Source organism: Hylobates moloch, unplaced genomic scaffold (genome assembly GCF_009828535.3).
Source record: "Hylobates moloch isolate HMO894 unplaced genomic scaffold, HMol_V3 SCAFFOLD_8, whole genome shotgun sequence".
NCBI lineage: Eukaryota > Metazoa > Chordata > Mammalia > Primates > Hylobatidae > Hylobates > Hylobates moloch.
In genome coordinates, this window is record NW_026652283.1 from 107,011,165 (window position 1) to 107,034,736 (window position 23,572).

The following is a 23,572-nucleotide window of genomic DNA, read 5'->3' on the forward strand; positions in this document are numbered from 1 at the left end:
ATGCCTCTTTAGTGCAGCTGTTTTCTCAAATGTAATCAATTAACTCTTAAACCAGGTCCCCTTTCACAACAGAAACATTTTCTCAATGTGTATTCATGTTTTCTCTTTAGTCTCTCTGTGTGCACCTGACCATCTCTACAGCAAAATTTTCCCTTAGTTTCCATGACATTGAAATAATAGAACCCAAGAATCTATCTTTGCCCATCTTTTTGGTAGTGCTTTGGTGTCCCTTCTCCTTTTAATCTAATAATTAACTTACTCATTAATTATTAAAATATTCATGAACATTTTTAGAGCCTATTATCTGCCAAGCACTCAGTCAGGTGCTGGGGCTGTAACAGTTAAGAGGATACACATGGTCCCTGCCCTCTCAGACTGAGCAGGTTAGTGTCAAAAATACAAACGGCAATGAGAAATCAGTACATTATTTTTCATCCTTATAATTACTTTATGTGGAGGGTACTATTTTTCACATTTTACAGATGAGAATATTGATAAACAGGGAGGTCATATATCTCTAAGCTTTTGTCCTAAGTACTTTTGTTGCTTTCTATATTCTACCTCATAGACCTCACATTCTCCCAACAGTTGAACTCCATATACATGTCCAGAGCTCTAAAACACAAGAGCTAATACAGGCTCTAATGCAGAACTATTTCCATAGAGCAAAGCTTGAATTTCTAGATGTATAAGGATCTCCACCTGAACATCTCCCGCAGCCCTTTGACTATAGCTGCCTAAAGAGAACTCATTATCTCACAACCTTTCCTAAACAAACATTAAAATAAAACTGAACAACTGTAAATTCTCTTCTTGGGTTCTCAACTCCTAATAGTGTCACTATTTTTCTAGTTCTCCAGGTACAGAAAGTTGGAGATATCTTTAATAAATGCGTTTTCACATAATTGCTACACGTTGTTAGTTACATCTCAGCAATGTCTCTTTGTAAACATCCTTATTATTTCATTCTCCACAGCTGCTATCACTGTTCTTACCTTCATGATCTTTTACCTAGTGCTTCCACGGCCTCCTAAATACTTTCTACAGCTCTACTATTTTCTGGTTCTAGATCATCTTATTAACCTGTTGTATCAGATTAATCTTTTTGGTACATTCCTGGTCATGGAGGTCCCCTGCTCAGCATTTCTGGAGTGAAGTACAAATTGCCCAGGCTAGCAACTAGAGCCCCACTTGACATCTTCCACATATTTCTTCTACCTTCCTCCATGCACTGTATGCTCTGGGTAGAAGGATAGACTACTCCCTTTCTTTTTATCTCTGTCAGACAAAATCATATCATATTTTAAGGCTTCTGTCAAATGACCTTCCATCAATGAAGTATCTCCAGACTTCACTGCCTTTTGAACTTTGCTAATGTGTTTGGTGTTCTCTTCTGGCACCATAGTCTGCCTAATATGGCACTTATTGGTATGTTGGCAAATTTCTCCTTTAAAGCAGGGGCAGAACCGGTTTTTTTCACTCCCAAGAAAGGCCTTTACCATAGTAAATTAGGCTTAGTAAGTACTTCCTGAATTGAAATAGAAGGATGGGTGTTTAAATCCAGATTAAAGCATGGAAAAAGAGAAAGGGTCAAACTAACTTATCAGTCATGCTAATTCAAATCACAACAGATCTTTTGGTGTGTTCACTATATTTCTGTCTTTTTTTTGTTCTTGGCATTTACTCTTCTTATCTGTGGGTTAATAAGTGATTTGGCTACTTGTTAATACACACTTGAATAGCGCTGCATGTCTGGCAAATTCAACGATGGCCTCCTGGGAGGAACAGACTGCCCCTTAGAGGATATTACTTACATTTTCTTTCTAAATGAGGGTGTGTTTGTGGGGTGGTCACTGTGGATTGTTTTTCAGAGCTTCTCTTGAGAATACATAGAGTGGTAAATTACCAAAATCTCTCTACCCTGTCATCAGCATTAGTATTCGTAATGATTTTGTCAGGAGTAATTATTAATAACAATAATGAGAAGCTTGCCTGTAGGGTATTTTATCCTTTGGCACTGTGTTCATAAGTTATTTGGCGTCCACAGCATCCTGAAACCCCAAGAAAACCGGGCTTGTTTTGTTATTTCAGATTATCTTACAAATAATGGCTCAGCTGATATTAGAAAGCAGGTTTATTTTGTTCACTTGTGTTCTGTAACTCAAACTGTGGTTCTTGAATCAGCAGCCTCTGCCACACCATTAAAAATACAGAATATCAGGCCCCATGCCAGACCTATTGGATCAGAATCAGAACTGTAATAAAATCCCAAGGTTATTCCTGTGCAAAGTAAAGTTCGAGAAACACCCACTTTAAGTCCCAGAACAGAGCAACAAAAGGTATTTCATCCCTAGAGTACTGTAGTGTGTGCGTGCGTGTGGTTTCATCCCTAGGGTACTGTAGTGTGTGCGTGCGTGTGCTTATGAGAGAGAGAGGAGACAGGTAAGAGGAGAGAAATCTCAGTAGAATATGGGTCCCTCCAGAGGGATGAGCATGTGGGATTTGTGGATGTGGGAATCCCCTGTATACTTGCAGTAGCTTCACCAGATTTCGTTGCATCTGCTGTCTAAGATTGTTGAGGTTAGCGTTATTTATAGTTAAATATGAGAGTTGAGAGTGTGGGGGAAGTTGTTGTCAGGTACTGCACCCAAACCAGGACGATAAAGGAGGTAAGCACGAAAAGAAAGCCCCCTTTTCCAGCCTCACTCAAAAAGCAGCTCACTCAAGCTCATTTCCAATTATCTCTAGTTTCTAGATGCATTTCGCCTCCTCGTGTTTCCCCTTAACACCCACGACCCACTCACTCCATTAAAGCTAGTTCCTCGCCTCTAGTCTCCAGGTTTCTTTTTTCCTGGTCATCAGTCTCGCTCTCTCCCGGCACCCTCAGGCCGCGAGCCCCTCCCTCCGCTCGGGCTCGCACCTCTCCCCAGCCTGGTGCACCTGGGCTGACGCGGTCTCGGGACTCGTGCGGAGCGCCGCGAGCGCGGCGGAGGCAGAGGCGCGCTGACTGCCACCTCCAGCCGTGCCAGAGGGACAGCACGCGCTGCGCAACGGAGACCATTCTCCTTGGCCGCCGCTCACGGCTCGCGGCGACCACCGCCGTTGAAGCTGCGGGCGGGCAGCCGTGCGTCTCCCGGGACAGCCAGCCCCGGCGGCTGCTCCTTCCGGATGCCAGGGCCAGGGCGCCGGGCGGCCGCCAGCAGGAGAATGAAGAGCTCGGTGGGAGGAAGGAGAGAAAAGCTCCTGGGGGCGCCGAAAGCTCAGCCCAGCCGCGGTAAGTTAAGTGCAAAAAGAGGTGTCTCGGTTCAGGTGGCGGAGTTCGTTGGGGCGCCGGGCAAGAAGCTAGGGTTGCGCCCCTGCGGGATACCAGGCGCGAGGGGCTGGGGTTCGCATGCGGGGCGCGGAATGGGCATTCGCACGGCCCAGACCTTGGACCACCTCTTCGGTATCCCGCACTATCGGTCCACACCCCCCTGCCTCTTCTCGGTGCCACGGAGAAGAGATGTGAGGCTGCGGGGCCAGAGTGAGGAGCGCGGAGCTTGAGGGGCTCAGGTCACACAGCTCATTGCCTAGAACCAAGGGGCAGGGGAGGCCGATGGGGGGGGGGGGAGGTGCGGGGGGTGCAGGGGCGAGGTCAGCCTGGTTCTGGCCAGAGTCGAGGGCTGGGCCACCCGGTAAAGACGTCCAGCTGTCTGTCTCTCACTGGGTGTGTGCGAGGCGTGCTCCCTCCTCGGGGGAAGCCTGGCGAAGTTGTTGGGATAAAGAAACACAGCGGGACAGCTTCCTGCTTCCTTTTCGTTTCCTTCTTCTTCTTTTTTTTTTTTTTTTTTTTTTTAAATAAATACTTTAAAAAACCAGAGATAAACGCGTTTTGAGGGCAGGTTGAGAAGCTATTGAGTTATATGAAGCCTCCATCCAAGGAAATCATTTTGACATTTAGGGTGGGGTTGGGAGGCTGAGTGTAAGCCAGGGCTCCTGAATCTGATCGTTTTTCTTGGCCATCTAGTGCCTCTTTTTACGCTTCCATTGGGTACCTGGAGGACCACATTAGAAGAGAGCATAGGGTTGTGTACCTTTTGACCTCTTGCATCTTGGGAGACGTTTTATTGTGTGTATGAATTTGGGTCAGAGGACACCTGCAGCCTCCAAAATGGTGTCATCCTGTGTGAAATGGCCAATTCCAGATCAGTCCCCCTTACAATCAGGCTTGTCCACCTCATGTGTTTCTGGAGATTGTGTTGATGGCTGGTCTGTGATTTCAAACGAGTGATGCGTGGTTCCTGGGCATTGGAGTGTCTTGAATTCTGGAACCCTGAACTGACTGAGAAGAACATCTGACATTCTGTAGGTGTAACTAAGGACCCTAGAGCTGGCGCTGTTCTATGCTAATTCCGCGGTGTTCCGGGAATGTGATGGCGAAATCACCTCTGTTCTGCTGAGTGTATTCGTTAGCTGGTCTGTTAAATGTGCCTTTCGGGTGACCACTGAATTCTGGTTCACGATGTTTTCTAAAACCGACTGGAAAGGTCTTCCTCCCTCTGGGTTGTCGTGCCACTCGTTGGCCTATGCTGGTAATTCAGTCACACTACTCTGGTCTCTAAGCATGAAAGGCAAATATGGGTCATTTCAAATTATGTAGATTGATGCAACACAGCATGTCCGGGGTTTGCTGCAATTTCTTCACATTTCTTTCCAGACGTTTTTTAGAAATTAACTTGAGCACTGTCTTCATGGAGCTAAAATGTAGACTGGGGGAATGGGCAAACATCTTGAGTTAATGTATTATCTCAGATTTAAGGAAATGAAGTGCTGGAAGTTGTCTGTGTTAGGAGAAAGCGACCTGAGCCAAAAGCAGGGCTTCTGAATTATTTTTGCTCTATGACAATGTGGCTGAGAGATATTTGGGGTTACTTATAATAATAACACCTAAAATGTGTTTCCCATTCACTGAACAGCAAACTCTACAGCTAATGTAAATGCGTAACGATCCCAAGAAGGTGGCGTTGTTACCATCTCCATTCTGTAGACAAGGAAAAGGAGATTTAGAGATGTTAAATTGGGAAAAGTCCCAGAGTTAGTGTTTTGTAATCCAAGATTGCAGAACTCCAAAGTCAGTTGTTAACCCCTACACAACCTCTTTGAGCCTTACTTGAAAAATGAGAGCAATAGACCTAAGTTTTAATTCCATGAAAAATTCATACAGTGGTGGTAATATATCATAGATTGATTCATACCCAACCATTTTAGGTATTTAATATAACAGAATGCAGAATTTCTAGATGTGAAATGAAATAAAAATTGTGTGGCACTTATTCGGCCTGCCAGTTCTAGAGAGGGCAGAACACTGAGATCTTAGTGTTCATCTTGAATGACGTTCTTTGAGTCCTGTTACTGTAAATCAATAGTGCTATATTATAGCCCTTGTCTTAACAATGTGTGATTTATAACATCAAACATGTCTGGTGCTAACATCATGTTTGTATGACTATAGAGTTATCCTGAGGTCTACATGAACACTTTCATATTTCAGCCAGCTTATAATTAAAGCTCAGATCCTGACAGGATTTTAAATTTCCATTAAGAGGTACAAGCAGCTTGTTTTAAAATTTCCTTTTATTTTCAGTAGTATTTTCAAAACAATTACTCCCCCTGCTGTGATTTGCTATTTACCAGGTGCATCGAAAGTTCAATAACGAAAATGTTTGCAATTCAAGAAAACATAGTGTTTCATCTATAGTAACAAAGATTAGATGAGTCACATCTAACTTAGTTTTTTTGTAATTTAATTAAAATGTTGCATTTCTCATTGCTAAGTGTATGCAGGTAGCTGAGTATACAGTATCCATTATTTTCTTGTAATCTCCAACTTCATAAACTCTTTACTTATGAGTTCTTCAGCTAAGTATTGTTAGTACTGTCTATAAAGATTTTGAGGTTTTAAAAGTAGGAGTAAGAACAAATAAGATAACTTTGTCATGTTTCTTCACTAGCTGTAATTATACTTTGAGAGTGATGATATATTTTAAGTCACAGATCTGATTTATCCATACATGAATGGAATTATCAGATAAACGTTGTATAAACCCATTGGGATGCTAATGCTATTAATATTCCAAATTTGGGAGCAGCTTTGGAAAATAGAAAATCTTTGAGAAATTAAAGATAATTCACTATGTTTCATTGTATTTGCATGGTATCTTACTGTTTTCAAATAATCTGCATGTCTCATAATAACTTGCTTAGAGATTTGTTTTATTTTTTGGCAGTAGGTAAGGAGGTTTTTATAGTAGCTAACATATTTAACCTTAGAACAGTATTAAAGTAATGAAACTAATTATGAACTTGAATTGTCAACTGCAAAATGTTTCATGACAATGGGAGTCTTGTAAATGGTTAGCCTTATAATCACATGTATGTATTTTTTACTGTTTTAAAAATGTTTGTTTCATATTCAAACAATAGGACCAATATTTTATTTGATATTATTTGGTGATTTGAACAACCAGATCTCTGAAAGGTAATTTAAGCTCCATAAACATGAGTCACACTGACATCCCAGATTGAAGAAACTAATATTGGAAAAGGATCTGTAATTTTGAATGTTTCAAGAGCTTGGAACTCAAGGTAGATGGTGCTTCTTAGTTTTCTGACAAGGACTCTAAAGTGAGAGATTGAATAAAATAAAGCCGGTGAGTTGAAAATCAAGCAAGTGCTTAAATTGCCACTTAGGAAGCTGAGATCAGCTTCTGTAGATTACACACCCCAAAACTGCCAGTGTAATTTATATTTTGAACAAGTAGATGACACACTGGAGATCATTTAAAACATTCTAGTACATTAAAAATGTATTTACTTCCACTTTTTTAGAGCCTGGTAAACCTAGTGATGTCTTCTTGCTATGGATTGAATGTTTATATCTCTCCCAAATTCATGTTTTGAAGCCCTAACCCTTAATGGGATAGTATTTGAGGTGAAGCCTTTGAGAAATGATTTGGGTTAGATGAGGTTATAAGAGTAGAGCCTTCATAATGGGATTAGTGCTCTTATAAGATAGGAAGAGATGAGGACCCTCTCTTTGTCATGTGAAGATGCAGCAAGAAGATAGCCATCTGCAGACCAGGAAGAGGGCCCACCCCAGTCATTGAATCTGCTGACACCTAGATCCTGGTCTTCACAGCCTCCAGAACTGTCAGAAATGAATGTTTGTTGTTTAGCTACCTAGTTCATAGCATTTTGTTGTAGCAGCTCATACTGATTAAGTCACTCCCCATTTTGGAATAACTCATGATTAACATAAAAAATTTGCAATTAGAGGAAGTTGAAGGACACCCAGGGACAGAGATGAATCAAATTATTTTACAAGGTCTTTATCCTATTACAAATGTGGTTTTAATCATATTCAGATAATTCTGTACTACTTCTAGTAGCTTGCCTAGATTGGAATATATCTCAAAGAGTATCTTATTCCTAACCTCCTGATAAACCAGTATACCAGAACACAGTTTTAGAATAGGATAGAGACCTTTGGATTGCTTAATTACTTTATTTATTTACCTATAGTGCCATCCTACCTTATGTTTAATTTTTTGCCTTGTTTGCAACACATAGGGACAGTTCGCTTTATTTATGGAATTATATCTACCAAAACAAGCCAGCATGTAGCATTTCAAAACAGGTCTTTTCAGTGAGAAGTTTACAGTAAGAGAGTTTTCATTTTCCTTCCTCGTAGCTATGTAGCCCATCTTTCAGGAAACAATACTGATCATGATGCACCTTGATTAGTCATTAGACCTTTTTGTCCCCATGAGAATAAAATGCATCATTATGCCACAGTGTTAGGAAGCTCCATTTGAGGATTTTCATGAGAGTCTGTTATAACATGAGGTCATATGTTCCCTGTTAGCTATTTTTGTTATCTTATGTGTTCTGATTTTATTACTAAATAGTTATTCCCTGCAATTTTTATAATAGATTATTAGAGACTTCTTTTTCCTTTGCTTCTCCAACAGTCTCCATCTATCCTCAACTGAAAGGAAAGAAAAAAAGAATGAAATGTATCTTTTCTTTCAGGTGCGCCTTAAACAAAAGAATAACACAGGAAACTCCAGAAGGCATTCTGAAAAAAAAAAAAAAATCTAGATTTTAAAATTGTATTTAGTTAAGTACAACTTCCAGAAGTTAGGCATCTCAGTTTCCTAAAGCCATCCAGATCAACTGGAATTTAAAGAACAAAGGTTCCATGTACTGGACCAAGTTATCAGGTGGCTATAAATTCTACATTCACAGTAACTTCGTAGTATATTCTGTTCATAGTAAAACTTCACATCAAAATCATAGAGAAAAATAGTTATTTAGTATAGTGCAGCATTTTAAGAGTATGAGTTTGAGAACTAGACTGGCTGGGTTTGAATCCTTGTTTTTTTCTTTAAAAGTGGTGAGAATTTAATCAAGTTATTGCACCTCTCTTTGCCTCAGTGTCCTCATCTATAAACTAGTGAAAATAAATCTCAGAGTACTGACTGAAGACTTAATAAGGTGATACACGTAAAGTGTTTTGAATAGTGTCTAGTACCTAGTAAGACATAAATGTTAGCCATTTTTATTATCATATATTAGTTTTCTACGGCTACTGTACCAAGATCACTATAAACTTGGAGGCTTAAAACAATAGAAATGTATTCTTTCAAAATTCTAGAGGCCAGATGTTTGAAATTAGTATCACTGGCCAAAAGCCAGATGTTGGCAAAGATTTGCTGTCTATCTTTTCCTGGCCTTTTCCAGCTTCTGTTGCCATTCCTTGGCTTGTGGCCACATCACTTCAATCTCAGCCTTTGTCTTCACTGTCGCCTTCTCTGAGTGTCTGATCTCTCTGTTTCTCCATTATAAGGACAATTATATTTGCATTTAAAGCCTACCCTTATAATCCAGGATAATCTCCTTACTTAAAAATCCTTAATGTAATAACATATGAAAAACGCTTTTTCCAAATAGGGTTATCATTTACAGGTTCTAAGGATTAGGAACTAATGTATTTTCAGTAAGGACTGAAGATTACAGGAGTGGGAGGAGGATGTGCATTATTTTGTCTACCGCAATCATCTTTTAAAAAATATTATGCTAGATGTGTGAAAAGACAGCAGACCCGACATAAGTAAAATGTAAAAAATGCAGAAAGGACCAGAAATTTATTTTTAAAGTACATTATTTTAATGTTTTAATTTTGATCAGATTTTGAATCAAAGATGTACAGGGCAATCAATTATTTTCTGCTCTCTTCACTCTAACATAATGCACTTAATAAATATTGTATGAGTGATTACTGTGTACCTGGAGAGTGCTAGTGCTGAGAGTATCAAAGTTGACAGAAAAAGTGAGACCCTGTCCTCATGGAGTGTAAAGACCAGTGTATAAATAATAGCATTACTCTAGACAATGACTACCTTATTAGTATTGAGTACTTGTATTGGGTGTAGTTGGCTCTTTATGTTAAACCTCAGCATTTTAGGGGCAAGGAGGTATTATTAAACTGACTTTAGAGATAAGAAACTATGCCAAAGAATATATACACAGCCAGGAAGGGCCAAATTTTGAACTCTGCTTCCTCTGATTGATTGTACTGTGTATGACTTGAAACAAGGTAAAGAATAAGGACGATCTTAAAAAGTAAATAGAAAAATTTTTTAGAAATATAAACATCTCATCGACTGACCACATAATGTAATTACATAGAAATATCAACTAATGAGATATTCTGGTTAGTTGGGCTTGGGTTTAACCAGAAAGGTAAGAACCATTTTCTAGAATTCTTTTTTGTTTTTCAAATTTTTTTCTTAGATATTAGTTGATATTTCGCCCTCAGTGAATAGACAATGTTTACTTATTTATACTTTATCTTTTTTATTTTTGTCATAAAATATATATATGAAATTTATCATGGTAATCATTTTAAGTGCACAGCTCAGTGTACATTCACGTTGTTGTGCAAGCATCACCACCATCCATCTCTAGAACTTTTCATCTTGCAAAACTGAAACTCTATATCCATTAAACAGTCGTTCCCCATTCTTCCCTGCCCACAGCCTCTGGCAACCACCATGCTATTTTCTGTCTCTATGACTGATTTGGATTACTTTAAGTACTTCATATAAGTGAAATCATACAGTATTTGTCTTTTTGTAATTGGTTTATTTCACATAACTTGATTTCATCCATATTGTAACATGTGTCAGAATTTCCTTCCTTTTTAAGGCTAAATGATATTCCACTGTGTGTATATATATGACATCTTGCATTTCTTGTCAACTGTCCATAGACACTCAGATTGCTTTGGTTTAGCTGTTGTATAAAGCTACTTCAGTTTAATGTTGCTATGAACATGAGTGCACAGATATCCCTTAAGACTCTGCCTTCAATCCTTTTGGAATATATTCAGAAGTGGAATTGCTAGTTGACATAATATTTCTAATACTTTGAGGAACTGCCATACTATTTCCACAGTGGCTATACATTTTATATTTCCACCAAAAGCATACAAGTTTTCTAATTTTTCCACATCTTCACCAATGCATATTTTCTATTCTTTTTATAGTAGCTATCCTAATGGGGGTGAAGTGGCATCTAATTGTAGTTTTGATTTGTATTTTCCTAATGATTAGGCATGTTGAATCTCTTTTTATATGCTAGTTAGCCATTTGTATGTCTCCTTTAGTCAAGTCCTTTGCCGTTTTTTTTTTTTTTTTTTTTTTTTTGACGGAGTCTCACTCTTTCACCTAGGCCGGAATGCAGTGGTGCTATCTTGGCTCACTGCAAGCTCCATCTCCTGGGTTCACACCATTGTCCTGCCTCACCCTCCCTAGTAGCTGGGACTACAGGCGCCCACCACCGTGCCCCCTTTGCACGTTTTTAATCAGGGTGTTTTGCTGTTGCATTTTAGGAGTTCCATGTATATTCTAGATATTAATCCTTAACCTGATACATGATTTGTAAATATTTCCCACATTCTGTGGTTATCTTTTATTCTGTTGATACGTCTTTTTTTGCACAAAATTTTGAAATTTTCGTAAAGTCCTATTTGTCTATTTTCTGTCATTGTTGCCATTGCCTTTGATGTCATGTCCCAAAACTCATTGCCTATTCTAAACCTTTGTTTAAAATAATGGGTTTAAGATGACTTTAAAAAGTATGTAAAGGATAACTAAATCAAATTCCAAAAAAGAGCCTAAAATGATTATGAAATGACTATAATTACAGACTAGAATATGAATACTATCACAAACATAATGTTGAGCATCAAGAGGTAGAAACCCCATAAAGCATGATTCGTTTAAGTAAAGTTGAATATTAAGCAAAGCTAACTCATAAGCACATTGTGGTTAATGTTGAGGAGAAGGTAAGATGCCAAAATGTTCTGTTTCTGCTTTCAGGTGTTGGTTACCTAGGAGTGTTCACTTGTAAAAATTAGTTGAGTTGTATAAATACGATCTATGCAGTACTATGTATTTGAATTATGCTTTTAAAAAGTCTAAAAAGTGAAGCATTGAGACACTCATGGTAAAGAGAAATTTCCTTAAGAGTAGAAAAGATAAGTAAAGAAGTACTCAAACCTATGTCCTGTAAGAATACACACTCACCAGACTTGGTCCATCAATTTAACCGTAAGTTTTTAAACAGCCATTAGACCCAAATAGCAGATATAATCAGAATACTGTTTTTCCAGATAAAAAACCATTCTTAGTACTGAATCTAAAAAAAATGTTTCTCATGAGTCTTCATAAAGAAGGAATTGAATGGCCCAGTAAGCAACATGCTTGTTAATGTAGCAAAGATTTGAACAGGAATCATACTTACAGAATATAAAGAAGTTTAGTTATTGGATGCCTCCTTGTCAAACTTCAAACATTTTAATTTCTAGAGTGATGAGGGGGCTACATATCTTTTAGACAATGCCCTATCCATTTTGCCCCTTTTAATGATGCTTTTGACAGTGGGTGCGGGCCAGTGAGCTTGAGCTCACGTATTCTGACAAACTCTGAGTGCTCATAGACTTTGTGATGGTTTAGAAGCTAGGGTCTGCTCGACTCTTTGGGGAATCTGAGAAAATTGATTCCTCCCAGGAAAGAAAGAGTACCTCTAAGGTGGCAGTAGTGGGCGAGGTCCAGTGGGTAAGGTCCAGGCAGTAGAGGTCCTTGCCCGTTACTGCCGTCTCAGAGATACACTCTCTTGCCTGGAAAATATCAATTTCTTGGGTTCTCCGAAGAGGAACTTATTAAGAAGTAATAAGTAGGGCACAGTGAACTAAGTTGGACTTCCCTTGATAATTCAGTTCTTTGCTGATCTCGTAGAACATCAGTAATCTCGACAGTGAGTTCTGTGACAGTAGAGATTTTGTTTTATTACTCTTTCTGCCTCTTGCAATGCCTGTCATTGCCTTGAACAAAGTAGGGACCCCCAAACATTTGTGAAACAAATAATTAAATTCTGCTGCCTGGTAGACATAGGGGTTGTAGAAAATTGAGTTGAATAGCTATCCGAGTCTAAACATATTCTGCAATTTGCCTTAAAAACAGTACAATATTCTGTCATCTAGGAGTGTTCCCTTGTAAAAATTGATAGAGTTGTGTAAATATGATCTATGCAGTACTCTATTTGAATTATACTTTTAAAACGTTTAAAAAGCTAAGCATTGAGATGCTCATGATAAAGATAAATTTCCTTAAGAGTAGGAAAGATACGTAAAGAAGTACTCAAACCTATGTTCTGTGAGATATGATTTTGATATGCCTTTCCATTTGTTCTCTCCCAAATAAAGTGGACACATCTCAATTACTCGTTAATTGACAGCTTCTAGTAGATTGAGTTAAAAAAGTATTTTAGGACCTCATAAAGAAGAGTTTGACCTTAGAAAATTGCTTTCAGTATACAGTTTTTCAGTTCCTGTGGAATTTGATGAACAGTTGGATCTGTAACAATTTTTTATTAGTGGCATAATTTTTAATTATTCAGAAATTATGTCTAAACCAATATATTCCACATTGATTCTTCATAAATAAAAAAATCAATACAAGTTAATCTGAAGAGATGATACTTTAAAGAGTTTTCTTTTTCAAATTATAAATTAGAACATGTGTTCTTAATTTAAATTTTCAAGAATTGAAGAACCACTACAAAAAAAAGCCAGGAAAAAGAATTCCTTTCTTAAAAGGTTGCCCTTAACAAAAGTAAAAGTTTCCATAATTCAGAAGTTTTAGCAGGCATAAAGGATTTGAAAAAACCAAATAGCATACATCCATATTAATAATAATACAATTATAACTAATAATAACAAAAGTCTGCCATTAAAAATACTGGGATTTACATTTCTATGTCTATTTAGAACAAAATGTTTTTATTTTTCCTACTAGTTCATATACTAAAAACTTACATTGAAATAGTATTTCACAGAACCCAAAAGTTACTGTTGGAATTATCGTTTCTTTCCACAAATTAGGTGGGTAGGCATTACTTTCTTTTTTTAGATAAGGAAGCAAAACTAAGAAAGGTCAAGTGCCTTCCAAGATCAAGTAATTTGTGGGTGGCAACATTAAATAGTGAACTATTTTTGACTCAAAGCCTGGTGTCTCTGCTGCCCTGAATAGTTTCCTTCTCTTTCCACATATACAGAGAAATAGTTTCTGCTAACTCTATCATACATTGGAATGATTTACTGGAGGAAAATGATAGTACATGAATGGAATGGAGATGAGAACAATCAATAAATGACAGTATTAAGGGAGCACTAATGAAACTTTAATTTGAAAACTGCTTCAAAATGTACTCCAAGATAGGCTTCATAACCATGGTCAGATTTGATGTGAAGATAACCTACCTTTATGTGAATGTTGAAGTGACTTTAACAGTTTTGTACCTTGATGTGGTCCTTAAGAAAAATTGTCAGGGCCATTAATAAGTTTCTAAATTGATTAGGCTACTTTGGTTCTCTAAAAGACATCTTCCGATAAATTAATGGTACTTATTACATTCTGATTACAGCAAATTGCTTGCTTTCCATGCCCAAGGTTGAAAGTTTCCAGTCTCTGCATTTTTGTCCTTTCCCAGTTGTTGGCTTTCTATTTAGTCTCACCGCATCGGAACAATGAATCATCTTGTCCATTAGCTGAGTTTGGAAATTCTGTGTTATTCAATGAATTTGTTTTTACATCATCCCTTTGATAATTCAAAACCTGGCAACTTAACTACTTTCCCAGATGTGTTTGTGATGCAACATCAACTAGTTTTGTTTTGAGCAGCAAAGGCTGTGACTTTTTATCCTCATAAATGAAATGGGATATTTTAATAATCGACCTTGTGTTTCAGAATAATAAAAGGTTTGGGTAATAATAGTGATTGATCTCTAGAGGGGTCGCATAATCAAATAATATTAGAAGGTTCTCAATTTGTTTAACCTGAAGGAAACAGAAATGTGCCAACCGAGTGATCGCCCCGATCAATAGCATCTCATAGGAATACAGTTATTCATTTCTGTTTCATAAATTCCCGCTGAAGGAGAATGTAAACATTAAAGTTGAAGCGTTGTTTCTTTGTTTCTAACAGTTAAAGCATGAACAGAGGAGTGAGACAATGTATGTCAACACAAAGTGCCCTTCATGCTCCCTACAGTGAATAGGGCATATGAAGACATAGGTATTTGTTCCACCTTGAAAGAGTTCTTAAGACTTCGTGTCATTACTTTGTTACTAAAATAAACAGCCATGAATCTTGGAAGCTGGCTCTTACTACGGTTTTAATAAATCGAGTCTAAGAAATGATAATATTAATATATTATTAAAATTTGGATGATTATCGTCGAGTATATAGAAAACAGAGTGGAACACGTCGTTTAAGATACTGCCAAGTACTGTGCAGTCTTTATTGTGTTTGGAACTAAACTTGTGGCACTGACTTCATGAGTGCGTCTGCGTGTGGATGGGAGTACAGTGTGTGTATACAAACTGAAATGGTTTGGAAGTCATTGAGAGGCTAGTTTGAGGATGGCTTGGCATACCTTCGTGGAAAATAATAAAAGTAGTTTGGCCTAAAAGAATGTAAGTACCAGGCACATGTTTTAAAGAAAGAAATAATGCTTTTCGTTACTAGCTATGGTTTATTTAGCATTTGGCTTCTTAATTTCTAAAATTTTTCAGAAAATGAGACAAATTGTAAGAATTAAACTGCGAATATTTTCCAAGAAAACATCAGCACCATTATCAAAGAGGATATTTTTTAAGCTAGTCAAGTGCCTACAGCTTTAATAATCACGGTAATCCCAGCCAAAGCTGTTTCTTATTTGCAGCTTTGTTCTAGCCTCCCATTCATGTTTAAAAAGTGGCTCCATACATACGTTTAAGAACTCAATTATACATGTAAAATACCTTTTCATTGAACACTATGTTGCCTCTAATATGTATATCCAATTCTCTGTTATAACTCAGGTTTAAAAAATAGTCATATGGCCAAGAAATATAAACGATATTATAAATTCACTTGTTTGTATATGTTTCATAACTAGTTTCCTTACCAATGAGAGATATATTATCTGTATAGGACACCATTTCCTATCATTTTAACTGGCATTCCCATTATCTCAAACTGAATTCATCATTTTACCCTTCCATTCAGCTCCACTTCTTCTTGACATGACTCTCTCAATACCAAGGCTGTTTTCTCAGAGTTTAACTATTTGTGTACATTTAAATAGTAGATACCAATCTTGACGCACAATGAGTTACAATGATTGCTCTGTTATCATTATATATTACTAAATATGGGGAACCTAAAAGGGTCCTGTCATTAGTATTGTTACATTTATTTTCTGGAAATCGCCATTGCTGAAACCAGTCCTAAGTTCTGTCAATATGCCCAAGGTAGTAGAGCCTCTGAAAATATTCACGGAAGACTGCTTCATTCTTGAACAAAATACAAACTTTTTAAAAATCTTATTCTTTTATGAGACATCTGCTCATTTTTTAGGTGTCACTGGATTCTACAAGACAGAAAAACCTCTTGAATGTTGCATAATAATACTTCTGTGTGTATTTTAAGTTAGTCGAATCAATTCCAGCCTCCTCCTAGCATTAACTAATGATGGTAGATCTAAAATGGCCACTGAGATGTTATTCAACATTGCATTTTCATTTTGTTCCCAGTAATTAAGTTAAAATAATCAACTGTAGTTATCAAGTGGGTTTTTTTTTTTTTTTTTTTTTTTTTTTTAATACAGGTAGTCAGGGCAGTATACTTTTTGCCTAATGTCAGAAAGGGATCATCTGCTTGAATTTCTTTGGTACTGGGCCTGGCTATGTAACCAGATGTCTTGTAGGGTTATGATATCTGGACACTAAGTCATACAGATGGTTCCAATAACTGTGTAGGTGAGTGTCTTTGTCATTTAACATTTAAGCCCCACTAGGCATCCATTATCAATGCTGTTCAGTCATTGTAATCCCTGGTAGCTCTGTTACTGTAAAGGCCATTCTAAATTTTTCCTTGCTTTTTAAGTCCTTTGTCCAATGCCCACTCCACATTCAAAATAGTATTTTATTTTTGCTTCTCAGATGAAATAAAGACCATTAGGCAAGCACATCTCCAAAATTTCTCTTTTAGTACAAGTCACAGCTCTATTTACCACCATTTTGATTCAAATCTCCTCATCTCAACAGGATTACTGTCCCAATGCCCACTTATTTTATGATTGAACTTCCTCCTGGTGCTGCCTAAACGTTTCATCAGTTACTCATCCTCTCTCTGAAAACTTCACTCTCTCCTTCCATCTGCTCTCCCACCAGACCTGCTGTATTGTCCTCTATATAGAATAACTTTCTTCAAGCTGCTACTTGAATGCAGAATGCAACTTTTCAACAAAGTTGCATTTTGTTCAAAAATGAAGCTGTCTTCCTTGAATATTTGCAGAGGCTCTGCCACCTTGGGCATATTGATGGAATTTAGGACTGGTCTCAACAATGGTGAGATCCGGAAAACCTTTCCTTGGAATCGATGCCAGACTTTTGGAAAGGGCAGTATCTATGTTTTGTCTTCATTTCGTCACCTCAATTTGTCATATTTCTGAGACAATTTTTCAGTTATTAGAAGTGAACTTTGTGTCACATCCAAAAGTCTCTTTTCAGTGCTACTTCTCGAACATGCTGAAATATTTGACACTACTGACTGTCCCTGTTATTCATTCAACAAATATTTATTGAGTGCCCAGCACTGCATAAGGTACAAACTTTGGAAATATGGATATAATTCAACATTTTATTTCCAGGAGCTCGAAGGTAACTGGGAAAGAGAAAAACAGACCATTTAAAATATAGCATATCGAAAGCTTGTAATGTTTAAATCTGTTTCCTAATATTTCTTGTTCTTCTTCTGATCACCTGGAAGAATTGCAATTCTCCACCCCCTTGAAGTTAGGTTACTCTAGAAGTTATGTTATTGGCTGTGGCCAATAAAATGTGAATGGAAGTGATATATCACTTTTGGCAGAAGATGTCAAAAGTTGGTGTGTGATTTGCTAAAGTTCCTTTTTCTTGTCACAGACAAACACTACTCCAGGTGGTGAAGCCTTTGTTAACCTGTGACCCTGAGAGAAAAACTTGGAACAGAGCACCTGCTGACCTAATATGAATATATTGAGGGAACAAGAAATAAGTTTTTTTTTTCTTTAAGTTACTAGGATTTTAGGATTTTGTTAGTTCAGCATAACCTAGCATATCCTGACTGATATAATGCTATAGTAGAAATGTAAATAAATTACTGTAAAGACATAACTGTATACTTTCAAGAATTTATATCTGCACTTCCAAGTTTTCTACTAAACTTTTCAGTCACCTTAAAATCACCACATTAAAAAGAATTTCCTAAGACTATGAAAGTATTTGCTTGATAATAAGTGACATTAATTTATCTGTCTTGCATCTAATTGAAAGGTAGTAGAGGGTTTGTGAGAAAACCTGTCCACCACCAACCACAGATATTTCTTGGTGCATTTATTACTATAATTCAGAACTACTCTTCAGTTTGTATTTTCTCCCTTAAAAACTTCCCAAAACTTAAAAACAGTTCAAGTTCACTTGGGAACTTGGAGATAATGATATGTTCTGGTCTATTTTTCTTCCCATCTGAAAGCTTCATTGTGTTAAGACAGGAAAAGTACTATGTAATTATGTATGTGAACTTCTTGATAATCAATGATGGAATTTTCTTTTTATGTGCTAATGCTTATTCTTGCACTTTTTCATATAATTAATATGCTCAGTAAAATGTAGGTTTTATTATAACTTGCTATCTTGTTTCCTATACATACTGAAGATAGGGTGTTTTTTGGATAGTAAATGTTTTACTCACTTAATAGTAGACTCTGATTTTATTACCACTCAAACCTCCCATTCTTCATAAATGATATTATCTTATTCTTTCTTTTAAATATTTCACCTTGAATCTACTTTGTAAAATGTTCAGAGCTATCGATCTATCTTTCTATCACTCTATCATCTATCTGTCTAATAACTTTGAATTGATGAAACTCAGAAATATCCCATTTGAATGGCATTGTCTTTGATTTGTCATAGATTCCTCTATTGCCATCTCTTAAGGAATTGTCATAACACTTTGCATGCTATGTATGATCTGCCTATCTAATATTCATACAGTACTTGCAGCCATATCTTTTTATTTCCTTGAAATCTTAGCTGTAAACATGATCAGTTGGGAAACTGAGTTCTACCACAGAAGACCTGCTGGAATATCATTCAGACAGAAGTTTATATAGCCAAGGACAACATTGTGTCTGGCCTCTTCTGTCTCCTTCTCACCTTTCTTAGATTTGCCCCCAGTATTTGCTGCCCCACTTCAAATACCCACTGTAAAATTCTTTCCTTAAGAAATCAGGGGATAGTAAAAGATAAATCATACAAAGATAATACTTGAAACAACAGCATATACAAAACTTTTCATGCCATATCCATTGAAGTATACCTCCTGTGTGGTTTGCTGTTTCATGTGTAGACCATTTTAAAATGCCCAATAATAAGGCAAAACAGAGTACCTGTGAGGTATAAACACAGATGCATTGTTATGTGTTATTTCTTTGGTCTGGTCTCTTGATTTCCACCTCCACACAGTCCTTGGACTTCAAAGTAGTTAAATCTCAAGCTGCTTAAAACATGCATATTTGCTTACAGAGACTCAAATACCTACACAAATTAACAAGTTTTATTTTTCTGCATAAGTTTCTTACATGCTTGATCTTTGGAAAGTAATGGAAATATTTTTAGACTACCTGCAGAAAAATACTACTTACGAGATAACACACAGAATTTACTGAGTTATGTGTCTTTTTGTTGTAATACAGCTTTTCATGTGTTGTAGTTTCTATATTTTTATGACCTGAAAATATATTGTTCTTTGTTAACATGTCCTACTGATAAATTTGTGATACGGTTGTATACTGTGTATCCCAAAAATCTGTTTTTAATTATTCCTTGGGTTAAGGACAAATGAATGTTCCTTTCTTATACTCTATTGATGATTTAATTCCATAGTATATTTTTTAGCTTGCTTCATGTCTGATATGTTGATTTTTAGAAGTTTTCCTAGAATTTTTTTTAACAGAGGATCTTTTCTTTCATCATTTTGCTAACATCGTCCAGCTTCTTCCTTTATTTCTTGGAATTCATTCCAGGTACCTTCTTTAAGTCATCATGGCGCTAATTGGCTTCTTTGTCTTAGTTGCTTTTTAGTTCTCTGGAACAGCTGTTGCTCTGAGGCTTCATTTCATTTTTGTATACTCCTGTTTTATTTATTATATCATATGTTGTTATTTTCCTAGGTCTGACTGTTGTTTTGCTGAAATACATAACAAGTAACTATGTTAGAACATATGTGATGTAGAATATAGATGTATAGATTTAGATGAGTCTTTGCAAAAGACTTGAAAACATATATCCAGAGATTAAAAACTATGCATGTTATTTGATCTAACAAATCAATTCATAGAAATTTCTTCTAAAATGTATTTTTTAATGAAAAATATCTCATACCCATAAAGATTTGATGATAAGTTTATAGTTGCAATTTTTTTTGCAAGTTGATGGATAATATATAAAGGACCGAAAATGCATTCCAACAACATGATACATGATATGGGAGAAAATATATCTATTGACATTCAGATACACTTACTATATCATAAGTAAATATAGAGGATCACAAACAAATGTATAATTTCAATTTATCCAATTATCCAATTTTATAATTAAATTTGTATAATAAAGGGTACAAACAGTGTTGTTCAGTAGAACGTTCTGCAGTGAGGGTGATATTCTTCCTATCTCCATGTTTTCCTATATGGTAGCCATGAGTGACACGTGGCTATTGAGCTTTGAAACGTGGTTAGTGTGGCTAAGGAACTGAATTTCAAATTTTCCTTAAATTAAATAACGGCAACACCATATTAAACAGCACAGGCATAGAAGACTATTATACTCCAAGGACTGCATCATGATTGTTTCTGATGAGGAGACATTGATTATATGTTTTCCTGACGTTCTCTGTTATTGTGTGCATTTTTTAAATTAAGGTTATGATAAAAACAATATGGGAGCCTCTAGTTTGAAGACAACATGCCTGATGGATATTGTTATACCATTAAAACCGTGGTAACTAAATAATTCCTTAAGGTTTTAATGTATAATTTATTACACATTATTTATTCAATTTAATTTAATGAATACAACTTAATTTAAATGAATACAATCTATTCATTTCCTTCTTATCAAGATTTCTGTCATATTTTGGAGATAATTAAATTTTTATAAGGTATTTGACTGTGTCTCTTGGATTGAGTGTGCTTTTCAAAGATAGAAAAGTATTTTTCATAATAGCAGCAATAGCAGCCGACATTTATCAAGACTACGTGTGGAGCGCTGCTTTACATACATTAACTCTAATCCTTACTGTATCTACTTGAAATATGTACTGATGTTTTCTTCATCTTGTAAATGAAGAAACTGAAGAAACTGAGATATAGAAAATGTTCATAGCTTGCCTAAGATTCCTCAGTTGGAAAATGGGGATGGGGAGTTGGAGAATCTAGCTTTCAAACCAGGGCGATATAAAAATCCAATAATCAATATAACTATGTTTCTCTTTCCACATTTAGCAGAGGGGATGCTAGTGAGAAGCAGATGGAGCCCTGGAGTTAACAGAGCTATGGTCTGGCCAACCAAAAAAAAGAAGATACTGCAAGAAAAAGGCAAGGGAATGGAGGGTGCATATGTGTTTGTGATTAGAATGATTGCCCCTGGAATTTATATTAGATAAGAAGGAAAATGAGGAACACTGAAATATGGGGAGGAGGGAGATCAAAAATGATTTTAGTCCTGGTAGGAGAACATGTGAGCCAGAAAGATAGGAGGTTACAAAGTGAGATGTTTGAGATTTGGGAAAAGATACACTCATTTGCTAAGTTAATAGGAGAGTGTAAAGGTGAGAGTGTGGCTGAAGTAGGATGGAGAATAAGATTGCTCTAGTTAAAGGAGTGAAGGAACAGGACCGTAGAAGGACTGTCTAATTGCATATTGAAATCACCATGAGTTATGAGAAAAGTAGCTTTGAAAAGAGTGATCATGAGACAAGATCTAAAATTTTGAAGTGGGTAGTAAATGACAGCAACAAGGTAGGGGGGATAATGCTACAGTCTGAGGACATAGGATTGATCTCTACATTCTATTGTTGTGATGGCAGGGTCTGGTACATAGTAGGCAATTATATCAGGACATCGTGAATTCAAATTGGGCACATCTCCTGTACTTGGAGGGCTACCAAATATACAGAGACTGCAACAATAAATCAGGGAGAAGTGATCGTATTTTGTATGAAATTTTCTGAGCCACTGACCTGGATGACAACCTGATGCTGCTTGGGCATGGTCATGGTCCAGGAGACATGGTGGAATTCAGAGAGGCAGTGCCAAGGGCACAGCCTGTGCTTCTGTTACTTGGCATGGCACACATGAGTGAATGGCCCCATTTTTCTGGTAGAGGGACGTACACTGAATGAAGAGATTACAGTAGCAAGAAGCTCTGGCAGGCCTGTGGATTTAAGCTAAACCAGACTTTCCACACCAGAAATTTGCTTGAGGTGGAAGGAATAGGGTGTAACAAATGCAGCTTCCTTAGCTACTGCCTGTGCAGGGAACTCAACGTCTTTTTTCCCTCCTCTTCCTTCTTACCTTATCTTCGGTGGAATAAGGAACCATCTAGAAACAAAGACATCGTGACATAAGATGAGGCCTCATGTCCCTCCATGTAGAACTCTAGGGCTTGGAGGGAAGGAGGAGAGCTTCTAATCACATAGGAAAATGAGGTTTTAAAATGGATATTGAGTCACTCTTAATAACTTGAAAGTGACTGAAAGATTATACAATTAGACTGAAATGTGATAGGAACCTGCTATCTAATGGAAAGAGGGACTTGAACAGAAAACACTTAATAGTTGTTTATGGAAAACTATGTATGCCTCCAAATTTTTATCTACTGAATATGTTTAGAGTGAATGAATTTCTCAGATTTGCTTATAATTTGGAATTGCTTGCTGAAAACCTCAGGATGTTTGTACATAAATCTTTAGTGATAGGAAGTTATAGAGACCTGGATGGTTGCTGTGTTCAGTAAGGTCAAGATAAAGCCACTCACTAAAAACGTGTTAGGGAATGATTATATTATAAGAACCAAAGATCCAAAGAAATCTCTTAATTTGAAATCCAAGAATCTTAAGACAAATCGCCCATCTGGGCTGTGAATCACATTTTTCACCTTGGAAAATGCAAACCTCGGTCACACCGTGTCACACACAGGAACAGAGATAACGTGTGATTGTGAAAAGAGGCTCTGCTAACCTAAATGGATCTAAACTGCCTAAAATGCTTTGCAGTGTCTTGGTGAACTCACCTCATGTTGTAGGTAATTAAACATGTTCATAAGTTTATTAGATGAGGAATGGGAGGAAATCCTGTCAAAGATTTTTAGGCAGGAAACTGGTAACTTTTGCCTTACTTTTTTCTTCAATTTTACTTTCACATGTGCCAGGAAAAGTAAGGATTGTAAACTACCTCGTATTTAAACTTATTACAGACTTCTTAGTCTTGCAGGTGGAAGAAAGTCTGTGATACCCATCATATTGCTGTAGAATCATTTCTTCCTTGCCACTGGGTAAAGGTTTGTGGCTGGCTCAGATAAGGAAACATTAACATATCCCTTTTAGGTTGGCTACATGAACAATATGAGGTAATGATACAAAAGATGTATAAAAGAAAGCCCACTTAAGGATGAGTAAGTACACAAGCAGTTCTTTTCTCTCTCTTCAGGTTAGCACCATTTTCATTCTATATTTGGAAGGAAGGAAAACTAGCTTAAATCTCTCACTCAGCCTGATTTTTGAATTGCCTTCCCTTTTGATGGTGGAGGGCAAGCAATTCAGATCTCTGGATTATGAATTTTGTGAAACCCATGATAGTACTATTACTTGAAGCCTGTGT

At 36.8% G+C, this 23,572-nt stretch overlaps 1 protein-coding gene across 1 annotated transcript in view; it reads left to right on the plus strand.

The window, feature by feature from the left end:
- The first annotated feature begins 3,089 nt into the window (after nt 1–3,089).
- Nucleotides 3,090–23,572, plus strand: part of ZNF385D (zinc finger protein 385D) — a 971,783-nt gene continuing 951,300 nt past the window's right edge. Inside the window, exon 1 of the mRNA XM_032162305.2 lies at nt 3,090–3,274. Within this exon, the coding sequence (XP_032018196.1) occupies nt 3,169–3,274 (106 nt within the window). The 5' untranslated portion in view covers nt 3,090–3,168. The remainder of the gene's footprint in view (nt 3,275–23,572) is intronic.